The following is a 22,461-nucleotide window of genomic DNA, read 5'->3' on the forward strand; positions in this document are numbered from 1 at the left end:
AATTAAGAACCAGAACCAGATGATGGGGGCAGGGCGGACGAACCCAACCAGAAAAAAAAAAAAAAAAACCCAACCATTTTTTTCCTAACAAGTCAGAAGAAAACCATGCAAAATTCAGGATGCAGGTAACTGCATCACACTTCCAACTGCAATCTAACTGCTTTTTCAAAAATGCTTCTTCAATGAAATAACCAACTCAATATAGATGGTTTGTTGTAAATACTGGCGTCACTTGACATCTTAAAATACTTAAGAATTATTTTTAAAAGAAAAAAATTGGAAGCATTTGGCTTAATTTTTGGTGGTTCTCTTTATTCCCATTGTTCCTGGACACACAGATAGCTTACTTTGCTGGCCGTTTCTGTCCATATGTTTCTCAAAGGATACCAAGTAAGTCTCAGTTCTTTCACATCAGCTTGAAGCATCTTGGCTGAGACTGCTCCAGTTGTATATAGAAATTTCAGATACTTCTAATGCCTTCTGCTTAAGTCTCAATCCTTACCTTTTAAGCTTAAATTGTGAAAGAACCTATACAATACAGTTATCAAAGTTAGCAGAAGACTGGACTTGATTTAGACAGTTGCTTCTAGTCCTGTGCTCTTGCTTCCAATTTCCTACTGCTATTTCACATATTTATACACAAATTGAAAGTAAGACATCAGTAAAAGCTAAAGCACAGGACATTATTACTAAATTGTGATCACCTAATTCTCATACGATTGGTAAGAGGATGCTTCAGTTCATTGGCACAACCAACAAAGCAACTACTTTTCAAAAAAAATAGTATCTGGCTAAAGAATCAACAAGCGTTGCATGAATAAAACTCTGCAGACACTGCTTAAGATATGGAATATCTTATATGGGAATATATTTACCACAGGAAAAAATTAACAAAAAAGTTAATATGAAAAAATAAGAATGTGTCAACAAAATTTTCACATTAGAAAGTAGAAATGGTGGAAATAATAATTTGAACTTGAGGATCAAGTAGCCAAAGTGGAGGAAGTTACACAGCACAAGATTCAAGATGCTGAAGACTACTTCCAAGAAGTTGAGAAACAAAAGCAGGCAGTAATTCCAAGATAAATACAAGTGTAATAAACACAAGGGAAAAAGGCAAATGGTGAATCTAAGATGTGAATACAGAAAAAAAAATATTTAGTTATGAAATGAACTTCTACCTGCTTGTAGAATGTAATCTATCATACATTTCAAATTAAAGCATTCTGAAATGTCAACAGGGGAAATATAAACCAGAGACGTTAAGACACAAACACCTGCTTACAGCTGCTAGCTTTGCTCTCCTAAGAGAAAAGGGGGAGGGGGGAAATACAGAAAAAACATTCACATTCACCTAGCAATTAATTTCCAAATATATACATCAAGAACTGATGTATTTTTCTTTTTAATCTTCTCAAGCCAACTATAATCCAGGATTAGCAAGCAGTGTTACTTAGAGTTATTTGGCAGAGATACTTACGGAGTAAAATATTGCTGCTGCTGATCCCGATGAGCATATGGAGCAAGCCTTTGTTCTTCTACACTTAGATATGGTTTCAGTGTAACCTCAAAGTTTCGCCCTTTAAGAGCAGACTTAACAGTGCAAGACACCTCCGTTATTTTACCCAGCATTGTACAATTCCATTCCATTCTTTTAAGCACAGTATTTCAGAAAAGGAGGAAAAAGAAAAAAAAAAAAAAAAAAAGGGTGACTGCACTCAAAGCTTGCCTGCTGAGACTGAGGCCTGCTCCAAGAAAGAAAATCTTAAGTAACAGGATACCCACTCCCTTACTTTGTTAACTTCTAGAAATAAATATCCTACACAGATTTCAAAGGTTATTTCCCTCCAAAAGCACTCTTATCAGCAGCCTCAATGAACAATGGGGAAAGAAACTGCATTTCAGTCTTTCGTAATGGAGTTGATTGTAGAGTAAAAAAAAAAAAATAATTTCATCTTCTGAGCATTAAGGAGAATTAAGAGTTTGAATCCTTAAGTAAAATCCCGCAAAACAGAAAACATAAATGCAAGCCTCACACTGCTGTTTATGTTTCTGCGCTCATTAGTTATTCTGAAGGGAAAGTTCTTCAGAACACAATGTAAGACAAATAATTTCTTTAAAACTTATTACTACTTGCCAGGAGCTCAAAAAAGCACAAGCAACCATCCAGCTGCTTCAATACTTTTGCCTCCCCCTGTGAAAACTTTGAGAGCAATTCTAGCCTTACACTGTTAGGTACAGATTACAGCTTGTGAGGTGGGCTGATGCCAACCTTATGAAGTTTAACCATGACAAGTGCAAGGTCCTACACCTGGGTCAGAGCAATCCCAGGCACAGGTACAGGTTGGGCAGAGAAGAGATTCAGAGCAGCCCTGCGGAGAAGGACTTGGGGTGTTGCTCGATGAGAAAACAAACATGAGCCGGCTGCAGTGTGTGCTCACAGCTCAGAAAGCAACCTGGGCTGCATCAAAAGGAGCGTGACCAGCAGGCCGAAGGAGGTGGTCCTGCCCCTCTACTCTGCTCTTGTGAGATCTCACCTGGAGTATTGTGTGCAGTTCTGGTGTCCTCAACATAAAAAGGACATGGAACTGTTGGAACAAGTCCAGAGGAGGGCCATGAGGATGAAGATAAGCTGAGAAAGTTGGGGCTGTTCAGCCTGGAGATGAGAAGGCTGCGTGGAGACCTCATAGCAGCCTTCCAGTATCTGAAGGGGGCCTATAGGGATGCTAGGGGAGGGACTGTAGTGACAGGACAAGAGGTAAGGGGTTGAAACTTAAACAGGGGAAGTTTAGACTGGATATAAGGAAGATGTTCTTTACTGTAAGGGTGGTGAGGCACTGGAATGGGTTGCCTGGGGAGGTTGTGAATGCTCCATCCCTGGCGGTGTTCAAGGCCAGGCTGGACAGAGCCTTGAGTGACATGGTTTAGTGTGAGGTGTCCCTGCCCATGGCAGGCAGGCGTTGGAACTAGAGGATCATAAGGTCCTTTCCAACCCTAACTATTCTATTATTCTATGATCCTATGATGAAAATACAAGCTATGTTACTTCAGCAGCATACCAGATTTAAGGAAGCCTAATCTGACAGTTTACGAATAATATCAAGTCATATGGAACAGGCCTTTAAAGGTCCCAAAAGCAGTAGGTTAAAAAACCCCAACAAAACAGAAAAACCCAAGAACAAACAAAATAAACCACTACAGTTTGTAAGACTAACATACTGTCTCCAAGCCCATATTCCCTAACAGTAAGGAGAGATGAAGTGACTTTTGGAGTGGAAAAAGAAAAAACAAGAACACTCCCACCTGTTTGCCCACTGCCATATCCAAGAATGCAATGAGATTTCTCCGAGCTCCTAAGATGCAGTCTAGTGTCTTAACCTCTATATAATATGGCCTAACTATTAAAAAGTTGCCAGCTGAAAGCACTGAACTATAGCTACAAATATTATTCCTGTATACAACAAGAACAGCCCATGAAATACAGTATTTATTATTTGCATGGCATGTACCAAAAAAAGGCAGTAAGCCAAGTATTATAAAGGCAGCCAAGTACTGATTCCTTAATATACTAATATTTACCACACAGGTTTGTATGCCTCAGTATAATAACCTGAAAGCTAAGGAAATGTAAATTAGAAATGCAAATTTATCACGTAACTTTTCTCTAATAACAAGTATCACACATTACAAACCCACAATGACACATGATGGACATCACAAAACACATCCAGAATAATACATTTTTTTTAAATCACTGGTCAAATGTTTAGTAGAGGAAGACAATTTCTAACTTTTTTTTTTAATGTTTTCATAATTTATGATGGTAGCTTTTAAGATAGATACTACTTTTTCTACCTCAGAGCACTGCTTTCTTCACATGCCTCTGCACCTTTTCTGGATATGATAGGGGTATGGATATCACAGGACCTATGGCAGGCCTACCCAGTAAAACTAATCTTATAGATGTTGCTGCAAGAAATTAAACAAAAAACACCGCTTAATTTTTTCTAGTTCTCATTCCACTTCATGCTGCCTTTACTCCCCTGCCACTAAAAAGAAAAATATGTTCAAGGAAACCCACCCCAATGCCCCAAAATAAGAGAAAGGAGGGGAAGAAAAAAATAAAAAAGGCAAGAAAACCCCAGGATTTTGACAGTCAAGAGAACATACCGCCAGACTGTTTTAACAGCCTGAAGTCTTATGCCAGAAAGGAGTCTGACTGTTATTCTCCACGCTGATTACAGCAAACACAGAACAACTCTGAATACTTCCTGCTCTTGTCAGCAGACATTTGGTCACTAAAACCGGCAACTTGCTCAGATTAAGGACTAGGATTTCAGATTCTGCTCAGCAACATCACCCGCTTTTACCAGAAACAAAAGAGGGAATGCATAACTGTATGTAATCAAGGTTTAAACCAGCTATGTCAGTGACAAATCCAGGCCTCTCCCTGTTACTTTCTCATAGGAACTATCCCAAATCTTTAATCGTACCAAAATACTAATCCATAATCTGTGGCATATTATTTTCCACTGCATCTATATACTCTGAACTATTGTTAAGAGCCTCCCTGATAAGACAAACATTTATTCCCTATTCTTTTTACCGGTGGCATAAGAGGAAACCCATGAATCATCAGCATTTATGATACTTATACCCAGCTACTGACAGAAGTCACCTGCTAATCATAAGCCTTTCTTCGTAAAAAGCAGAAGTTTCCCAAGTGTCAAAACTGCAATTGAAGCCCAGCTGGCGATGCAACAATAATTCTTTAGCTACAAAATCTTTACTCCTGCAAGTTGATCAGACTGCTGTTCTGTGAAATGAGAATTTATCACTCCCCACGTCATCTGTATGTCCCTGAGCCTGGGAACAGTTTTAATCACCTCTAAGAAAGGGCAAGGAATTTTAAACAAACTCATGGTGAGACCAAGGCTCTTTATATACAAGGGCAGCACTGTGTTACTGAAAGGTAAGATATAGGAAATGGCAAACAAAGCCACCAGAGGGGAAGAAGTAAGCTTCACTAGTTCTGATATTACGAAACCACCTGTTATAAAAAAGAACAAAAGTTACAAAAAGTCCCATTCAACAGAATTTTAACAATGCGTTTCTTGTTTTAAGGTCTCTGTCCACTTCATACTTTCTGTTACAAGTTAACAACTTGCCCCGTTCTTGTGTTCAAAGTCTTTAGGAAACTTCAGTCTGTATGATGTACTTCTAACCACACATACCAAGATTTACTTTTTTTCTGCCTGCAACACAGCAAAGTGTTCCAAGATGAAGTTCAAAATACTGTGAACACTACCAGGTTTGAAGCAGAAAAATCCACACTGACAGACCAGTTTAACCTTTGGTCTTGACACCTGAGTAGCAATGAAGTCCTACTGAAGGTCCTGTGTCCCCCCATAAAATGGGAGGGAGAGGGGAGAAAGTATGGCATTGCAAAATCCCTAGAATAAACTGGCTTATTCTAGCTCAGGCTATTGTGTAAACTCTAACCAATTTTGAATTTCACATTCTTTAGAGGAACTGTAAACTGATTTCAGAGCCATGTAACATGGAAGCCAGAACAACAGTGAATGCATGCTGCAATTTGAGTTTATTTTGCTGTTGATTTGGGGTCTTCCTATAGCAGGAAATTAAGAAATCTGTTTCACTGAGTTTCATTCTATTCCACAAACTGTTTGCATGACATCTTGTGGTGCTACTCAGCATTGCCACCCTCTCCCACTACAACACTTTATTGCCAATTCACAACAATAACATAGAATGTAACTATTATTTCAAGGGAGACTCAAATCCTTTGGCTTTCAGTGTACCTATACCATGGTTTATAGAAAAATTCAGGTAAAAAAAATAATCTATTTCCTTTTCAGCAACCTGTTTTTCAATCCAAAAAACAAGCAGAGTACCCAAAGAGCAAATATGACTCTTTTAAAGGACAGACAGCAGAGATATGAAGAATACCAGGATAACCAGTATCCTGTAAGGCTGAAAGCCCAGATTAAAAAAAGCCTGGTTATAGTCTGGAAACCAACACGATTTAACTCATATAATGATTATTTTTCCACTAGTTTCTCAAAGCACTTGCCACAGATGGTTTAGGTAGTGTTATCCTTCTTAGTGAGGAAACACACCGAAAAGCATAAAGTTAAAACTGAATAAAGTACAATCATAGAACAGGTAGGGTTGGAAAGGACCTTAAGATCATCTGCTTCCAATGCCCCTGCCACTAAATCATGCCACCCAAGGCTCTGCCCACCCTGGCCATGAACACCGCCAGGGATGGAGCATTCACAACTTCCCTGGGGAACCCATTCCAGTGCCTCACCACCCTAAAAGGAAAGAACTTCTTCCTTATATCCAATCTAAACTTCCCCTGTTTAAGTTTTAACTTGTTACCCCTTGTCCCATCACTACAGTCCCTAATGAAGAGTCCCTCCCCAGCATCCTTATAAGGCCCCCTTCAGATACTGGAAGGCTGCTATGAGGTCTCCATGCAGCCTTCTCTTCTCCAGGCTGAACATCCCCAACTTTCTCAGCCTGTCTTCATACAGGAGGTGCTCCAGTCCCCTGATCATCCTCATGATCCTCCTCTGGACTTGTTCCAACAGTTCCATGTCCTTTTTATGTTGAGGACACCAGAACTGCACACAATACTCCAAGTGAAGTCTCACAAGAGCAGAGTAGAGGGGCAGGATCACCTTGTTTGGCCTGCTGGTCACGCTCCTTTTGAGGCAGCCCAGGATACGGCTGACTTTCTGGGCTGCAAGCACACACTGCAGCCGGCTCACGTTAAGTTTCTCATCAACTAAGACCCCCAAGTCCTTCTCCACAGGGCTGCTCTGAATGTCTTCTCTGCCCAACCTGTAGCTGTGCCTGGGATTGCTCCGACCCAGGTGTAGGACCTGGCACTTGGCATGGTTAAACTTCATGAGGTTGGCATCAGCCAACCTCACAAGCGTGTCAAGATCCCTCTGGATGGCATTCCTTCCCTCCAGGTGTATCAACCGAACCACACAGCTTGGTGTCATCGGCAAACTTGCTGAGGGCGCACTCAATCCCACTGTCCATGGTCAGCAACAAATATGTTGAACAAGACTGGTCTCAACACCGATCCCTGAGGGACACCACTCGTTACTGGTCTCCAGAAGGACACTGAGCCATTGACCACAACTCTTTGCGTGCGGCCATCCAGCCAGTTCTTTATCCGCCAAGTGGTCCATCCATCAAATTGATGTCTCTCCAATTTAGAGACAAGCATGTTCTGTGGGACAGTGTCGCATGCTTTACACAAGTCCGGGTAGATGACATCAACTGCTCTACCCCTGTCCATCAGTTCCATAGCCCCATCACAGAAGGCCACCAAATTGGTCAGGCAGGATTTCCCCTTAGTGAAGCCATACTGGCTGTCACCAAGCACCTTGTTGTTTTTCATATGCCTTAGCATGCCTTCCAGGAGAATCTGCTCCAAGATTTTGCCAGGCACAGAGGTGAGACTGACTGGTCTGCAGTTCCCTGGGTCATCCATTTTCCCCTTCTTGAAAATGGGGGCTATATTTCTCTTTTTCCAGTCATCAGGAATTTCACCTGACTGCCATGATTTTTCAAATATGATGGCCAGTGGCTTAGCAACTTCATTTGCCAGCTCCTTCAGGACCCATGGATGGATTTCATCAGGACCCATGGACTTGTGCACGTTCAGGTTCTTAAGATGTCTCGAACCAGATCGTCTCCTACAGTGGGCCCAAGGTCTTCATTCTCACAGTCCCTGCGTCTGCCTTCCAAGAGTTGGGTGGTTTGGTCAGAGCCTTTGCCAGTGAAGACCAAAGCAAGGAAGTCATTAAGAACCCCAGCCTTCTCCAAATCCAGGGTAGCCAGTTCTCCCAATAGCCTCCAGAGGGGGCCCACGTTGTCCCTAGTCTGTCTTTTATCCGCAGTGTACCTATAGAATCCCTTCCTCTTATCCTTAACATCCCTAGCCAAGTTTATTTTTAACTGGGCCTTAGCTTTCCTAACCTGGTCCCTAGCTTCCCAGACAACATCCCAGTATTCTTCCCAGGCTGCCTGTCCTTGCTTCCACCTCTTTTTTCCTTTGAATTTTCTCAGCAGCTCCTTATCCATCCAAGGAGGTCTCCTGGCCCTCCTGCTGCATGTTGGGATGCAACACACCAGAGCTTGAAGCAGGTGATCCTTGAATATCAACCAACAGTCTTGGGCCCCCCTGCCCTCTAGGGCTATATCCAATGGAACCTTATTAAGCAGGCTCCTGAAAAGGCCAAAGTCTGCTCTCTTGAAGTCCAGGGCAGTGAGCTTGCTGCACACTCTTCTCACTGTCCTGAAGTTCTTGAATTCAACCACCTCATGATCACTGCAACCAAGGTCGTCCTGGAGCATCATATTTCCAACGAGCCCTTCTCTGTTGGTGAGCATGAGGTCAAGCATGGCACCTCTCCTTGTCGGCTCCTCTATTACTTGCAGAAGGAAGTTGTCTTCTGCACAATCGAGGAACCTCCTGGATTGCTTGTGCTGGGCCGTACCGTCCTTCCAACAGATGTCAGGGTGGTTGAAGTCCCCCATGAGAACAAGGGCCTGCAAGCGTGAGGCTTTTCCTGTCTGTCTATAGAGTGCTTCACCCACAGAGTCCTCTTGATCAGGCAGTCTGTAACAGATCCCCACAGTAATGTCTCCCAAAGCTGTTCTCCCTTTAACCCTGACCCACAAACTCTCTGTGGACTGCTCACCTGTCCCCAGAGAGAGTTCCATACTCTCCAGCCTATCCCTAACATAAAGGGCAACTCCCCCTCCCTGTTTGCCAGGCCTGTCCTTCCTAAAGAGCCTGTAACCTTCCATTCCAACACTCCAGTCATAGGAGCCATCCCACCATGTTTCTGTGATGCCTATTATATCATACCCCTGTAGACGTGCACACATCTCTAATTCCTCTTGTTTGTTCCCCAAGCTATGGGCATTTGTATAGAGGCATCTGAGCCAAGCTCCAAATGAAGCTGGCTCATTGGGTGGAGCGGCTGGGATATCTCTGCATCGCTCTGAGCATTTATTATAGGTGATGGGAACTGACTGGGTGTGTTGGCATGGAATGATGCCCCCCCTCACCCAACACATCTAGTTTAAAGCTTTCTTGACCAGCCTGGCAAGCCTCCTACCAAAACCACTCTTCCCCTTCGTTGTCAGACCAGCTCCACCAGCCCCCACTAGACCTGGCCTATTAAATTGTGTCACATGCTCTAGATACCCAAACCCCTAACTATGGCGCCACCATTCTAACCATTTATTAACCTGGCAAATCCTCCTAACCTTTTTAAGGTCCTCTCCTTTATCCTGGAGAATTGACGAAAAGACTTATCTGAGCTCCAGATCCCCTAACCACCTCTACCAGCGCTCTGTAGTCCTTTTTTATGTTCTCCAGGCTACTGTTATCTATATCACTAGCACCCACATGGATCACTAGAAGTGAGTAATAGTCCACGGGACTTACTAGAGCGGGCAGCCTCTCTGCAACATCCCTGATCCATGCCCCTGGTAGGCAACACCCCTCCCTTGAGACTGGGTCAGGTCAACAGATGGGTCCCTCTGTTCCTTTCGAAGTAGAGTCCCCTATCACCATGACCCGATGCTTTTTCCTGACAGCACCAGTAGTGACCTTAAGTACTTTCCCAGTTTCCTGCTGTGCAACTATAGTACCTGAACAATGCTTGAGCAACTTGGTGCATGAACACCTCTAAGTTGCTGCTATGACCAACATCATGCAGATATGTAACTAAATACATTTCAAAAGCTGTAAGCAGATGGTAGCTAGTATGAGAAAGCAGGTTGAGACCCTTTCTGGAAAGTACTGTGATTTACTCTAAGATTATACGTTGCCAGTATTTATAGACACTACTTCACCCAGCAACAAGGAGGGCTGAACAAAAGGATGATAAATACAAATCTTGCAATCCCACCACATATGACTTGTGCTACTATGCACACACTTCCAATGTTGCAGAGAAGCTTCCCCAAGATAAAAATCTTCTTTGGTGGCAGAAATCAGTTTCCTGAAGGCTGAAAAGGGGGCATATTAAATGGTGCTGCCATGTAAGCGGTCGTGTCAATTTACAGCCTAACTTGAGGCCAGTCATCAGAATATGTACACACTTGCAGACCACTCTGCAGCATTTGATAGCTGTGGAGGGATTATAGGACAGAGTGAGATTCAGCTCTCCTGAAAATAGTGGGAAGACACTTCTTTCAAAGATACCACCACAAAGGTGTGCTGGAACCTACAACAAGGTTAGTATATTTACATGTATGTAGACAACATTTCAGAAACACCATTGAAGAGCATTACAATGCTGCTTATATTCCAGAATGATGCCAAAAAAAATCTTTATATGCCAAAATAATTCCAGTTTTTCAAGGTAAAAAAAGAAACCCAGAGTGTCACAGACAAGGACAGTGCTCAGAAAAGGAGAATTAAGAAAATCTGAAATTTCTTGCGTCACTGTTATGTTATAACATTACAGAAATGCATTACTAATGCCATTCCAGATGCAGTGTCTAAGCAAGTGCCTAAGGCAAACATGTGACAACTTAGCAGATATGCAGCCACTACAGTGAAGACCTTAAGCTATAAAACTTGCCTGAGGAGATAAAAAAGCCTCAAAAAATTTTAATGACTACATTAGAGAGAATCACAGCAAATCAACAGTTTATCGTTTGCATCCTCATGTGCCAAGATCATAGAATATATGTAACAATATATTCACTGTGTGTCACTTCCCATCAAATCTGACTGATTTCATCTGGAGAAATATTCTGCACCCATGTTCATACACTGTATTTAGCTCCTATCCTGGTAATGACTACAGGGTTTAGATTTTATCTTGTAGAGCCATCAGTTCATCCAAACCGTTAGTCTTTGCTGGCTTGTACATCCTACCGAAACTGGCATATCACCATATTAGTGGGAGTAGCGCCATTATAACAGATGGGAAAAGAAAGTAGTTATGCCAGCAAGCTAGCGGATGCATCAAGTTTGAATATTAGGGCTGTAGTTTCCTCCAAGAATTTCACAAATGGCAGTCTATGTACAAGCTTTTCATGACCAGTTGAACAGGATATGCCAAGGCAAAACTGGATCAATTTAAGACTCCAAGAACATCTCTGGCAGCTGCTGAAAGCAAGTTTTTAGCTCTGATGAAGCTGGAAAAGTCTTCTCCACAGAGCATTGGGGAATGAGTATCTTAATGAAATCACCACCTTAGATCAGTCCTCTGCACAACAGGCTTGAAAATCTCAGGAAAAAAAAAAGGGGGGGGGGGGGGGGGGGTGTCTGCAGCCCTGACGAGTTTTCTGATGAATAGCTCAACAGAATACATACACCAGATCTGCAGGAAAAAAGTCTAATAAATTACAAATGTATTTTGCTTGGCAGAAATACAGTTTAAAGATGCAAATCGGTAAAGTTGAAAATGCATGTTATAAATTTTGCCATCTGCCTCAATACTGTACTTATCAATTGATACCGACTCATGTTACTCCTGTGCTTCATCTGTAAAGTTTTACATTCGGCTTGGATACAGCCATAGCTAGTTTTATCTCAGAAATGGTATCGTTCAAATAATAAAAAAAACCCACATTATTATATTTTAATATTACATACAAGTAATTTTTTTTAAAAATGTAATGTAGATTAAAATCCTCTGTCTACCTGCAGTTAACTTTAGGGAACAATAACTGCACAATAAAGTATGCCATTAACATGGATTGTTACTAATTATAGAATCATAGAATAGTTAGGATTGGAAAGGACCTTAAGATCATCTAGTTCCAACCCCCCTGCCATGGGCAGGGACACCTCATGCTAAATCATATCACCCAAGGCCTCGTCTAACCTGGTCTTCAACACTGCCAGGGATGGAGCATTCACAACCTCCCTGGGCAACCTATTCCAGTGCTGTTAGGATTTTTCATTCCTCTACACAGAACAGGAGTACATAGTGTAACTATAAAAATATCTTATTAACACAGGTGATGTGCATCAAACAGTATCTCTGTACACTATACAGACGATTTTGACAGTTTTCCAAGTAGGCAGTGCTTATTTCACTAATCCCATCAATCTAGACCATAAAGAAATACCCAGAGGTCCACAGACTGGATTCAGCTTGCCTGTAAGATTTACATGACCCTTTAGCTCTTACCAGTTTTCTGCTGAAAACTCTTGTTACGGATAAAGACTTATCTGCAGACCACTTCCAGTATGCTGGTGGCCCACAACCTGACCCTTTTTCTTCTTTCTCAAACATGTTGGGAATGTGAATGATGTACACCTGGGACCTCCTAGAGTGACCTATGTCTGGAATGTAACCAGTTCACAGACAAGTATCAGACTACCTACCTGGACACACAAAGAAATTCCTAACATTTAACTAAACAAGTCATATAAAGGAGGAGCATCATGTCAGCTCATGTGACAAGCATGGAAGAGGGAGCAGGGAAGGAGACGAACCAGCATCTCCAGCCATGTAATGGGGCTTATTCCACACAAGAAGATTAAAGCTAACTCATCTCAGGTATAAAGGATCTCTTATTATTCAGTTATTGAGATTTTTACCAGAACGAACACAAAATTTCTACCCTCTGAACACGAGGCCCATCTCTAATGCATTTAAAGGGATTGAACCAAAATGCTTTTTAAAAGCAATACATACAAAATATGTAAGGTGTATGACTCTTTACTTAGGATTCAATACTCACAGAAAAACCCAGACCCAATCTCATACATTTGTTAAGAAAATCAAACCCAGTTTCAGTTCAGTCAAAATCAGCAAGGAAACAGTTTTTATGTGTATGTTGTACTTAACAGTAATGTATGTAAGTTTAGAACAAGCTTCCTTCCTCACTTCTTTTGTCCTAAGCGTTCACACAATTAGCTTATAGAAGTAGACCAAAGTTGTAGTTCTCAATTTTTTTTACTATATCACATATATATTAACTAATGCAAAACATACTATTTGCACCTTGTTTTTATTAAGATAACTATTTATTCCAATTACTATTTCATCTTCATTGACCTTTTAACAGTCAAACTTTCCCCTTAGTCATGTTTAAGATGTCACCACAACAAAAGTTTCAAGGCACTGAGATATTTTCAATACTGACAGCATGTGCCCCAACCAAACCACATCACTAACATGTCAAGAAAATACTATGTGCATTAACTGAACTGAAAGTTCTATTTGTAACTGAAAGTGAAGGAATGAGTCACAGAATTGCCAAAGGTAAAAAAAGGCAGCTTTAGAAGGATAATAGGACACATCAGCTTTTGATACCAAGGGATGCTCAGAACTTTTAGATGATACTTCATCTGAGTATTTCTATTGAAATGCTAAGAGCAAAAGCTAGGCCAAATAATTTGTATTAAGTCAACTGCAGACTTCAGATTTAAGTCTACAGGTATTAACTTGTGCCTCTGTATGCAAACTGCCATAGGCTGTTCCATACAATTCATGCTGCAAGACTGAAGACAGCCTATCCTAATAAACAATCTGCTTATTTCAGAAGTATTTTGGCATATTTCCTCTTCATGACAAACAAAAACCAGACAACAGAGAAAAGAGACTGGAATTTTTTAAAGAAAGCACTTACAGTGATATCTTGATATTTACATTTTAGTCACATGATATTGTTCAAATTCACTGGCAACAAGCAAGTGCAGGCCTTTAGTCCAACAATTACTGCAACAACATTCTGGGCCATATATCTGCCCATCTTCAAAGGAAGAGTACTTCTTGTATCATCAGTAGGTCTAAGGAGGAATCCCCCTTCCTCAGCATCAAAAAAAAATTGCCAAGCACTGAAAACTCACAGTGATATGGGACATAAGCATATCAATGATCACATTCAGCAGAGTTGAGTGACAATCAAGAGATCAGCAAACAAACTCTGAAAAGCCACAACAGTAATTTTATTTTGTTCTCCATCTGAGCTACATTCCCTGTTTCAAGATTTTCATTTTGGCTCTAAGGAAATGAAGTTTTGTTTGCTTCTCAATAAGGAGTTTTCAGGCTATTACCAGCATGGACTATATGACATACATGTCATACGTTTGATAAATGGCTACTGCATTTTCCAAATACACTGCAACAGTCTGCTTTTCTGACAATAATCCTCACCTGCAGTGAGGCCTTTTTCACACTATCCAAATTTCATAATCTTCCCTGGGCCGTGTCTGTTCCTCGACTATCCAATCATACTTAGAGTTCACCCACACAAGTCTGCATTATGGATAACTTGGATTTCAACAAGAACTAGGATTAAATGAGGTATGTAGCTAATTATGACATGACCAATGATTGGGGCTCAGCCCTCTGTGGAAAAGAAGCAGCAGTTAACAGATAAAAGACCAAAGTTGCTTCTATGAATGGGACAGGAAAGGAAGCATGCAAACAACAAATGAGCTGCAACACACGCGTCAGCAGAAAGGCATCCACACTAGAGCAGCAAAAATTTTAACTGCAGCAGAATGAAAAAGTATTTAGTGCAATGGCAGCGGAAGAGAAACATGACTAGTCTGGCAAACTGAGGCCTATCAGCTGCTGTCTCATAGAGCTTAAGCAGCAGAGTGCCAGAAGCCTCATGTCGGTGTGATTTACTCTGGTGTGGCCCAGAAATAAACACATCAGTCGAGGTTTCTAGCGCATGGATGTTCTTTTTTGTGCAGAACAATCAAACTGAAGAGGCAGTGATTGATTTTAGTTTAGATTGACCTTAGTTTAGATTGACCTTAGTTTATGGCGCTTTTTATTGGTTGCTCTTGGAATAGATTTCCAATTTGCTGTAGGATACAATTCCAGCTTAGCAACCCTCTTGATCCTTCCATTTGGACACTATTTATTTTTTTTTTTACGCTTTCCAACTCACTTCTTTAAGGAGCTGAAGGCTCTTTGGGCCAATGCACTTCGGCTGGTTTTTCCTCCTCCATTTCCTCATTTTGACTTCTGACCAAGCCACAGCACTGTTAACACCCACTTCCAGCGGCCGCCTCGCTGTAATCAACTACATTCCCAACTGCAAGCCCCCAAATACTTCTACGCCTCTTTTTTTAGCTGCATTTGAAGGCAAAATTAAACTAAGCCAGCGTGGCTAGCTTCCAAAACAACGGAAAAGTGCTAATCAGCTTTTCAAACAAGCTAACACAAAAACTTTACAGATTACCCGTTCTGCTACGCACACCTTAAAGGTAAGCAAGCCAACTTCCACAAGAATTCACATCGGGGTAGAAGCGGGCAGGCCGGGCCCGACTGCGACCCCTGCAGCTGCCCCCCGGGAGGAGCCCCAAGGCCCCTCTCCTCCTCCCACCCCGACCCCTGAGGACAAGGGTCCCGCTAGTGCGGCACAGCCCAGGAGATCGCTCCCCGCTCACGCACCCAACAGACCCGAGGCACGGGCCCCGCTGCCCGGCCCAGCCCGGCTCCCTTACTTCTTGATGTCGGTGCAGAAGAGCCCGAAGGCCGCAGGAATCGAGGGGGTCGTGGTGGTCGCCGCCTCCTGGGCTAGCTCGGGCGCCGCCTCTCCTCCCTGCTCGCTGTAGCTGAGCCCGTTACCAGACATGCTGCGGCCGATACCTCCCGCTCCCACAAACTTACCGGCGCGGCACACCCCAAACCTTCCCCCCCGGAAGCGGCGGGACACGGCCAGCACGGCGGGGCGGGCAGGTCACGAGGCGGGAGGCGGGGCCAGCCAGCCGAGGCGGAGCTCGTCCCGCCCAGAGGTACTGTCGGTGGGGGCGGCGCAGGGCGGGGGTGTATCCCGCTTCATGAGACAGTTGGAGTTCGCGGCCTCCCCTCAGATGCGGAGCCATCTCGGGAGGTGGAGGCGTTCGAGCTGCTCGGGAGCCGGGCTCTGCTTCCCAGCCGTAGGCCCTTTCTTGGGCACAACCTTTGAAAGCACAAAGTATGGCCGATGGCATCAGCTCGTCTTTGTTTCTGGTAATCTGTATTACAAGTTTATTTACTTCCCAGTAAATGGCGGCACCTCGCGCTGCCCTCCACACTCACGTTACGGAAGCGGTGGGAGAGTGTAGACTAATAGCAGGAGTTTACATAGAGAAGGCCATAAAATGTAAAAGGATAAGTCAAAATTGTCCGAGAAAAGTTTCTCTGATTTCTTTTTCCAGTCTTGGGCATCTTTACCCTTTTCCTCCAGTGTCTGAGACATAATCTTGTGTTCATTAAAATGGACATCTGTCCATCCCTGACATAAATTAGGAGAGTCCAACGTTTTCATCCTGAGAACTGAACTCGTTTCCAAAAGGTTACAGTTCATAATTAATACTTTTCATCTTGCACAGGGAAGACAAAAACAAAATAATGGATTGTCATAGTATTTTTCCAAAACAGCTTTTTGATTTGCTTGTATTTCAGCAGTCTGTACATTTCTGAGTGAAACTGAGTCATTGGCAAGCAAATAAATGTGACTAAAAGAGTTACCAATACAGGATCTATTAAGAGTTCAGGGCTGCTGTGAGGGCAGTTGTGCTCAGTAGCTGCCTTCTATGAATGGCAACATTATGGTTTTGTTTTATGATCCTCTCAGCTTTTTTCTTTGCAGGACTGTCTCTTGAAAGTCATGGCTTAGAATGTAGATGTCCCTGTGTGAATATGCTTGACCATCACCATTTTACCTTTTGGTTCTTTGTAAACTTACGTTTTTGTCTTGCCCTTTGCCCTGTTTGCACTAACAGCCATCATAGTCTTCACTCCCATAGTCATACTCTCTGTAAGTATCTCAATATAACTGCCGTTATAAATGTTGATGCTCTTCCAATGATGTGACTTGAGGTGGACACCTCTCAATCATACCCAGTCAAATGGCATCCTACATCCTGAGTTTAAGGGATCAAAAACCAGAGTAGGCTGCTGGAGAACTGGGTCTGAGCTAAACAAAGGTGTCTGCTTACTGCTCTCCTAAGAGTTTATGATGTTGCTCTGATCTACAGAGAGATCTGAGAATTCATACCAGCCATTCTATGAAATTGTTTCTGTTTTTCAAACCATGCATTAAAGCAGTGGTGAGAACACTGGTTCCAGTCATGGTTATGCTTACATAAGGTGCCCCACCTACATCTTTTATTTGTGTATAAGGCACATACAGTGTAGGAAGGGGTAGCCTGCAATAGGCCAAGTCCATAGTTTGTCAGGTGGATCTATTCTTTTAAGATTGTCTGCCTGTTCTTTGAAGCAAGAGGTTTAAAATGCTTGCTTTTTTTTTTGGTATAGATCTGTAAATTAAGTGCTTATTTTTAGCAGTAAGAAAGATTTCAAGTACAACCAACTAATTCTTTTATTTTTACTTGTATCTCTTAAAAAGCAATCTTAGGGGAAGGGATAACAGTAAAAGATAACAGTAGACTTGTAGAGTATTTCAGAGAAATTTGTGGGAGCACAAACATGGGGAAAAGCAAACAGGTGGGCTATTGAGGAGGATAATCATGGGACTTTGATATGAGGGGCAGATAATAACAGTGAAGCAGAGCTTGGGAGGGCCTGAAACTGAGAACAGAAAGCAAATATTATATGAAGATTTATCAGTTCTCATTAAACACTCTTATGAGGAAGACTAGCGATAAGCTCTTGCTGTTGGTTCTTAATATTGAGTTTTAGTTTGAAATATTCCATAACTGTTCAATGACTAGCCTTTTCTTGGCTACATTAACTCTTCAGAATCACCATGCAGTGATAATATACTTGCACATTGGATATATATCTGTACAAGATTATGTCAGAATTACTGAATTATGAAACAAAAATGCTACCTAATCGTCTTACGTTCACTGATTACAGTATACTGTGTTTCAAGTTTTTTGTGCAATGTAAGAAAAATAAGACAAAGCTTGAAACAGGGATTTTTAATCCCATCAAGGATTAAAACAGAAGACTTTTGCTTCTCAGTTTTCCACTCATCATGTTATTTTTTGAAACCGTTTCACCTCCATGATTCATACCATTTTCACAACTGCTAATTCTGTGGTATCTAGTAAATTGCATAGTTTCTTACTCATCCACTCATAGATGTAAATGACTGTATAATAATATGTGATATTTGGATATAGCTTTTAAAAGATAATTACACTGAGCAATAACTTCCAAGTTTCTACGGAAGGGAAGAGGAATATTAGGGATAAACACATAATACATTTTCATTGAAACTTACATATTGCATGTACATAAGCATTTAAGGAAAAAAAAATTCATGTTACTTAACAAACTAATCTTGTAATTCAAACAAACATTAACTTTTCTTTAACTTTATGAAGCATTTATAGAAGATCCTTTGAAGTTTTTTACAAAGCTACGTCCCTTTTTTTATCTTCAGCTGAGCTGGGCTGCAGTCTGCTTATTTGATGCCCTCTTGTGGCTCAGATTATTAGTATGCTGTTTGCCATGAAAAACAGGAGATGTGTTGGTAAGGAAACTATTTTTTAATAGAATTCAAGCTCTTTATAACAGAAATGTCAAGATATTAAGTGATTTGATCATATTTTCTATAGTGCTGATAGTTTCTGATATACCTAAAATGCGCAGCGTAGCCTACACAAATCTATAAAAGTGTTTACTTCGATTTTTTAGTAAATATCATTTATGAAATATAAGTAATGATACAATACAGATTTCTGAATATTAATATTTTTCATTCAGTAATGATTTAGAAATCTGGTGTATAATCACCTACTTTGAAATTAAGAACCAAGTACTCATTCCCTAACCTGAAATAATGGGGTTTCAGTCTGAGGCATGAGCTCAGCTGCTGGTATTCCCAAGTAGTTTAAGAAAACTAATGGGTCTAAAAAACCACGTTGATCTGCCTCTCTCCAGTTGAATCTGGAGTTGAAATAATAAAAGCTAACTGGTGTTCTTTCAAAAATAGCTGTTCTCCATTCCCTAGCAGAACGGGCTACCATTTTACCCGCATGAGCTGCTCACATATCCACTGTTGAGACCAGGACCATTTTGCTCCTACAGCTCTTCTACAAACTCTGAAATTACACAACATGTGTCTTCTGGCTTCATCAGTTAATATTCTTGCAAATGATTATTAAGATTTTGGTTAAATGATGAATAGGAAAAGTCGAAAGCAAAAAGCAAGAATAGAACACGAAAGAGAAAATGTTTAAAAAATAGAACAATTTGATTATATAAGTGCTTTGTAATTTCTTCAAGCATAAATATGCAAAATAGATATTACCAGAATTAGAATTATAATTTTTCTTTATATATAAAATCAGATTTTACTTTTATTCTGATAGAATTAAAAAAGGTCAAGATTGTATTCAAAAATATTACAGAAATATAAAAATTTCCAAATATAAATAAAACTAGTGGAATAAGTACTCTTTCAGTCTTGTACTAATACCATGCCTGGTGTTTCAATGATAATTAAAATCCATATCAGATCCAAGGTGAATTAGACTTCAAAACTTTCACTATAATTGAAAAGATTCTCTATTAATTCTTCATTATTTAATCTCACAGATATTTAAAATCACACCATTGAATACCATATCAAAGTAGTAAACCCATATTAACTTGGAATAAATTCCTGGTCACATACAATGCTCACAGAACTCAAGTAATGAGTTTAAAAGATTCAAAACAGTGCTCAAATTTTTACTGCACTGTATCCTAGTTTAAAAAACATACCTACTGCTACAGAATGAAAAGAATTATTGTATCTGAGAAGATTTACCTTGCTTAGGAAAAGAAATTCTGGGTGTGGTGGGTCCTTTCAAACATCCAACTTACCCACAACTACCTTTCTAACGCAGTCACAAGTTACATATTTGTTCTTGATCTGCCTTGTTAACATCAATTCTTGTTTTCCCCTTGGATCATAAAATCAGAGAATCATAGGATGGTTGGGGGTGCAAGGGACCTTAAAGCTTACCTAGTTCCAACTGCCCCCCTGCCACGGGCAGGGACACCTTCCACTAGGGGGAGAAACAGAGAACTCTCTTACTGTAGGAGGCACAATAAGGCACAACGCCAAGAAATGGTTACTCTTCACATTTTCCTCAGGGTGAAACACTTACATTACTTACCCTACCGGATTTTTTTAATTCATGTTAATTTATAAATGGTTTCTGGAAAGAACATAATGAACTGGCTGAGAATCAGGTCTGTAAGCAATTGCTACACTCAAGTGCACTTACATATGAAAGGGGTGAAAGGGCCAATAAATTGTTTTCCTGGTAGATAAAGAATGAGGAATTTGAAAGATTTATCTTGGAAATAACACTGGATATACAGAAGATAATTTCAGCCTTTTTTTTTTTCTTTTTTTGTCAGAGATTCCCCCTATAGTCACATCTGAATAGTAACCCTTCCTAACCTGGAACTCCAAAGGCCAGGGAAACGTGTGTTCTTGTTGAACATAACTCTGCCTTGTTTAATATAAGGGTTTCTCAGCACCCTACAACTGTGATTCTAAAACTAGCTTATTTAGTTACTTAATTCTGGAGGTTTTTTCCTATAATTAAATGTTATCTCTCAGACAAGATGTATGTCCTGTTTCTTAAAAAATGTTGGGAATCCATAGTAAAGAGAATTTATGCAAAAAAAAATCTGTTTGAAATATTTTTAAAATAATTATTATAATTGTAATATTATTACATTTGTAATTATATTAATCTTAATTACATTTATTTAATGTTAAAGTATGAGTATTACATTAAATTAAAATTATGAATATATAAATTACAACATGTAAAATAATCTTACATTAAAATGTTTGTGGAAATATCAGACTGTCTCTGGTATTTATTCTTTTTACTAATTAGATACCTTAATCCTTATTCAGTGTTACTTGTTCAGTGTTACGGAATCACTGAAAAGTACATAATTTTTTCATAGAAGGAACTTCTTTAAAATTTATGTGAGAAAAGTAGATTTCTCTCAAATACTAAAATAAAGGAAATACAGTGCATATTTATAAATTCTCATTGTTAAACCCATTTTTACATGTGAATCCACAACCCTTTCTTATAATATAGGCAGCAGTTAAATACAGAGTACTAGCAATCAGTCCTGGTCAGTATATCTCATGATGTATTTAACAAAACTTGAAATCATACAGAGAAATCGAGATAAAGAATGACTTATAAGAAAAAAGGCTAACTAGACTTGAACTCTTTGGCCTAGAAAATAGACATTTAGTAGAGATCTATCTGTTTTATGGCAGATATCTATGAAGTGACAAATCTCACAGAGAACATGGTATTTTTCTCATCTGCTAGGAGGAATCAAACTGGTAAATTGTAGATACAAAATAAAGGTTCTTTATTTCCTACAGCACAATTGAAATGTGGGTTTTAATAGTTATCATAGGATATTGTTGATGGCAAAAGTTTTCATGAGTTCAAAGAACAGGAAGACAAACTCATGAAGAAAAAGTTATTAAATACAAAGATAAGAGCTCTGGCTTAGGAAGTTCTCGAACCAGAAGTTTATTATAGAAAACTACCATTACATACTCTCTTTGTTCTGATACTCTTCCATAAGAACCTGGTACTTAAACGTTCTTAAACATCCTGGGTAGATGTACCTTTGCAGGTACAACTGTTCTTATGTATTTCAGTTCAGTATTACTATTGCAGTTATGTACGTGTGTGAGCATCCTGCTGTCTTACAACACAATAGCTGAAAAACGAGAAATTGCAGGTGATAAACTGAGTTCATACAAACCACTGAAAAGTGCTCTACAGAGCACCAACAGCCCATACAGTGAAACTAGGAATTTCAATGCAATATGAAAGAAGTAATAACTAAAGAAATTAGCACATATATTATCAAATGTCACGATTTACAAAAGACTTGTAGTCCAAGAACGTGGGAATTAAAGTCATGCTATCTTTCTGTGTCTGTTTCCTTTTGTAAGAAATGGCAACACACTGGTCTACCCATCTGTAGTTGAAAAATACCACATATGAGACAAGTCAGGCTACACATCCCATTCTGATCACAAAAGCTGAAACTTTAATCAGCGTTCCTGTTTTATTTGAGAGAAAAACAGAAACATCCTTTGTTTTCAGTCTTATTTATCCCCTCAGGTCTTGTTTGGCATTTCTGCCTTTGAAGTTGTGAAAGAAAATTTGTGTTCGCTCCTGCCAGATCACTGTGATCAGTCATTAAAAATATTAAATGTTTACAGGGCTATTATGGCTGTCTTTAAAATCTACTTGAAATGTTGTATCTAGCATGACTCATCTGTTCTGTTCTCAGAAACACCAAGTCCCAGCTTGCTGGTTGCCCTTCAATTGTAATGCTTTGGTGCTGCATGGTTATTACATTCCGAGTGCTGCATGATTATTAGTCTCCATGCTACTTTAGTCACCAATTTTCCTATGAAAATAATATAAAATAATATGATGATGCTGAAGGAGCAAAATCCTGATTT

At 40.2% G+C, this 22,461-nt stretch overlaps 1 protein-coding gene across 1 annotated transcript in view; it reads right to left on the reverse strand.

Annotated features, from left to right (window-relative positions):
• Nucleotides 1-15,724, reverse strand: part of AP3B1 (adaptor related protein complex 3 subunit beta 1) — a 163,574-nt gene extending 147,850 nt beyond the window's left edge. Inside the window, exon 1 of the mRNA XM_061475765.1 lies at nt 15,491-15,724. Coding sequence (XP_061331749.1) covers nt 15,491-15,621 — 131 coding nt within the window. The 5' untranslated portion in view covers nt 15,622-15,724. The remainder of the gene's footprint in view (nt 1-15,490) is intronic.
• Between the last annotated feature and the right edge of the window lie 6,737 nt (nt 15,725-22,461).

The sequence above is a fragment of the Pezoporus flaviventris genome, unplaced genomic scaffold, assembly GCF_033815535.1.
Source record: "Pezoporus flaviventris isolate CSIRO_AGI_PZ_B2104156 unplaced genomic scaffold, CSIRO_AGI_Pfla_v1 ptg000090l, whole genome shotgun sequence".
Lineage (NCBI taxonomy): Eukaryota > Metazoa > Chordata > Aves > Psittaciformes > Psittacidae > Pezoporus > Pezoporus flaviventris.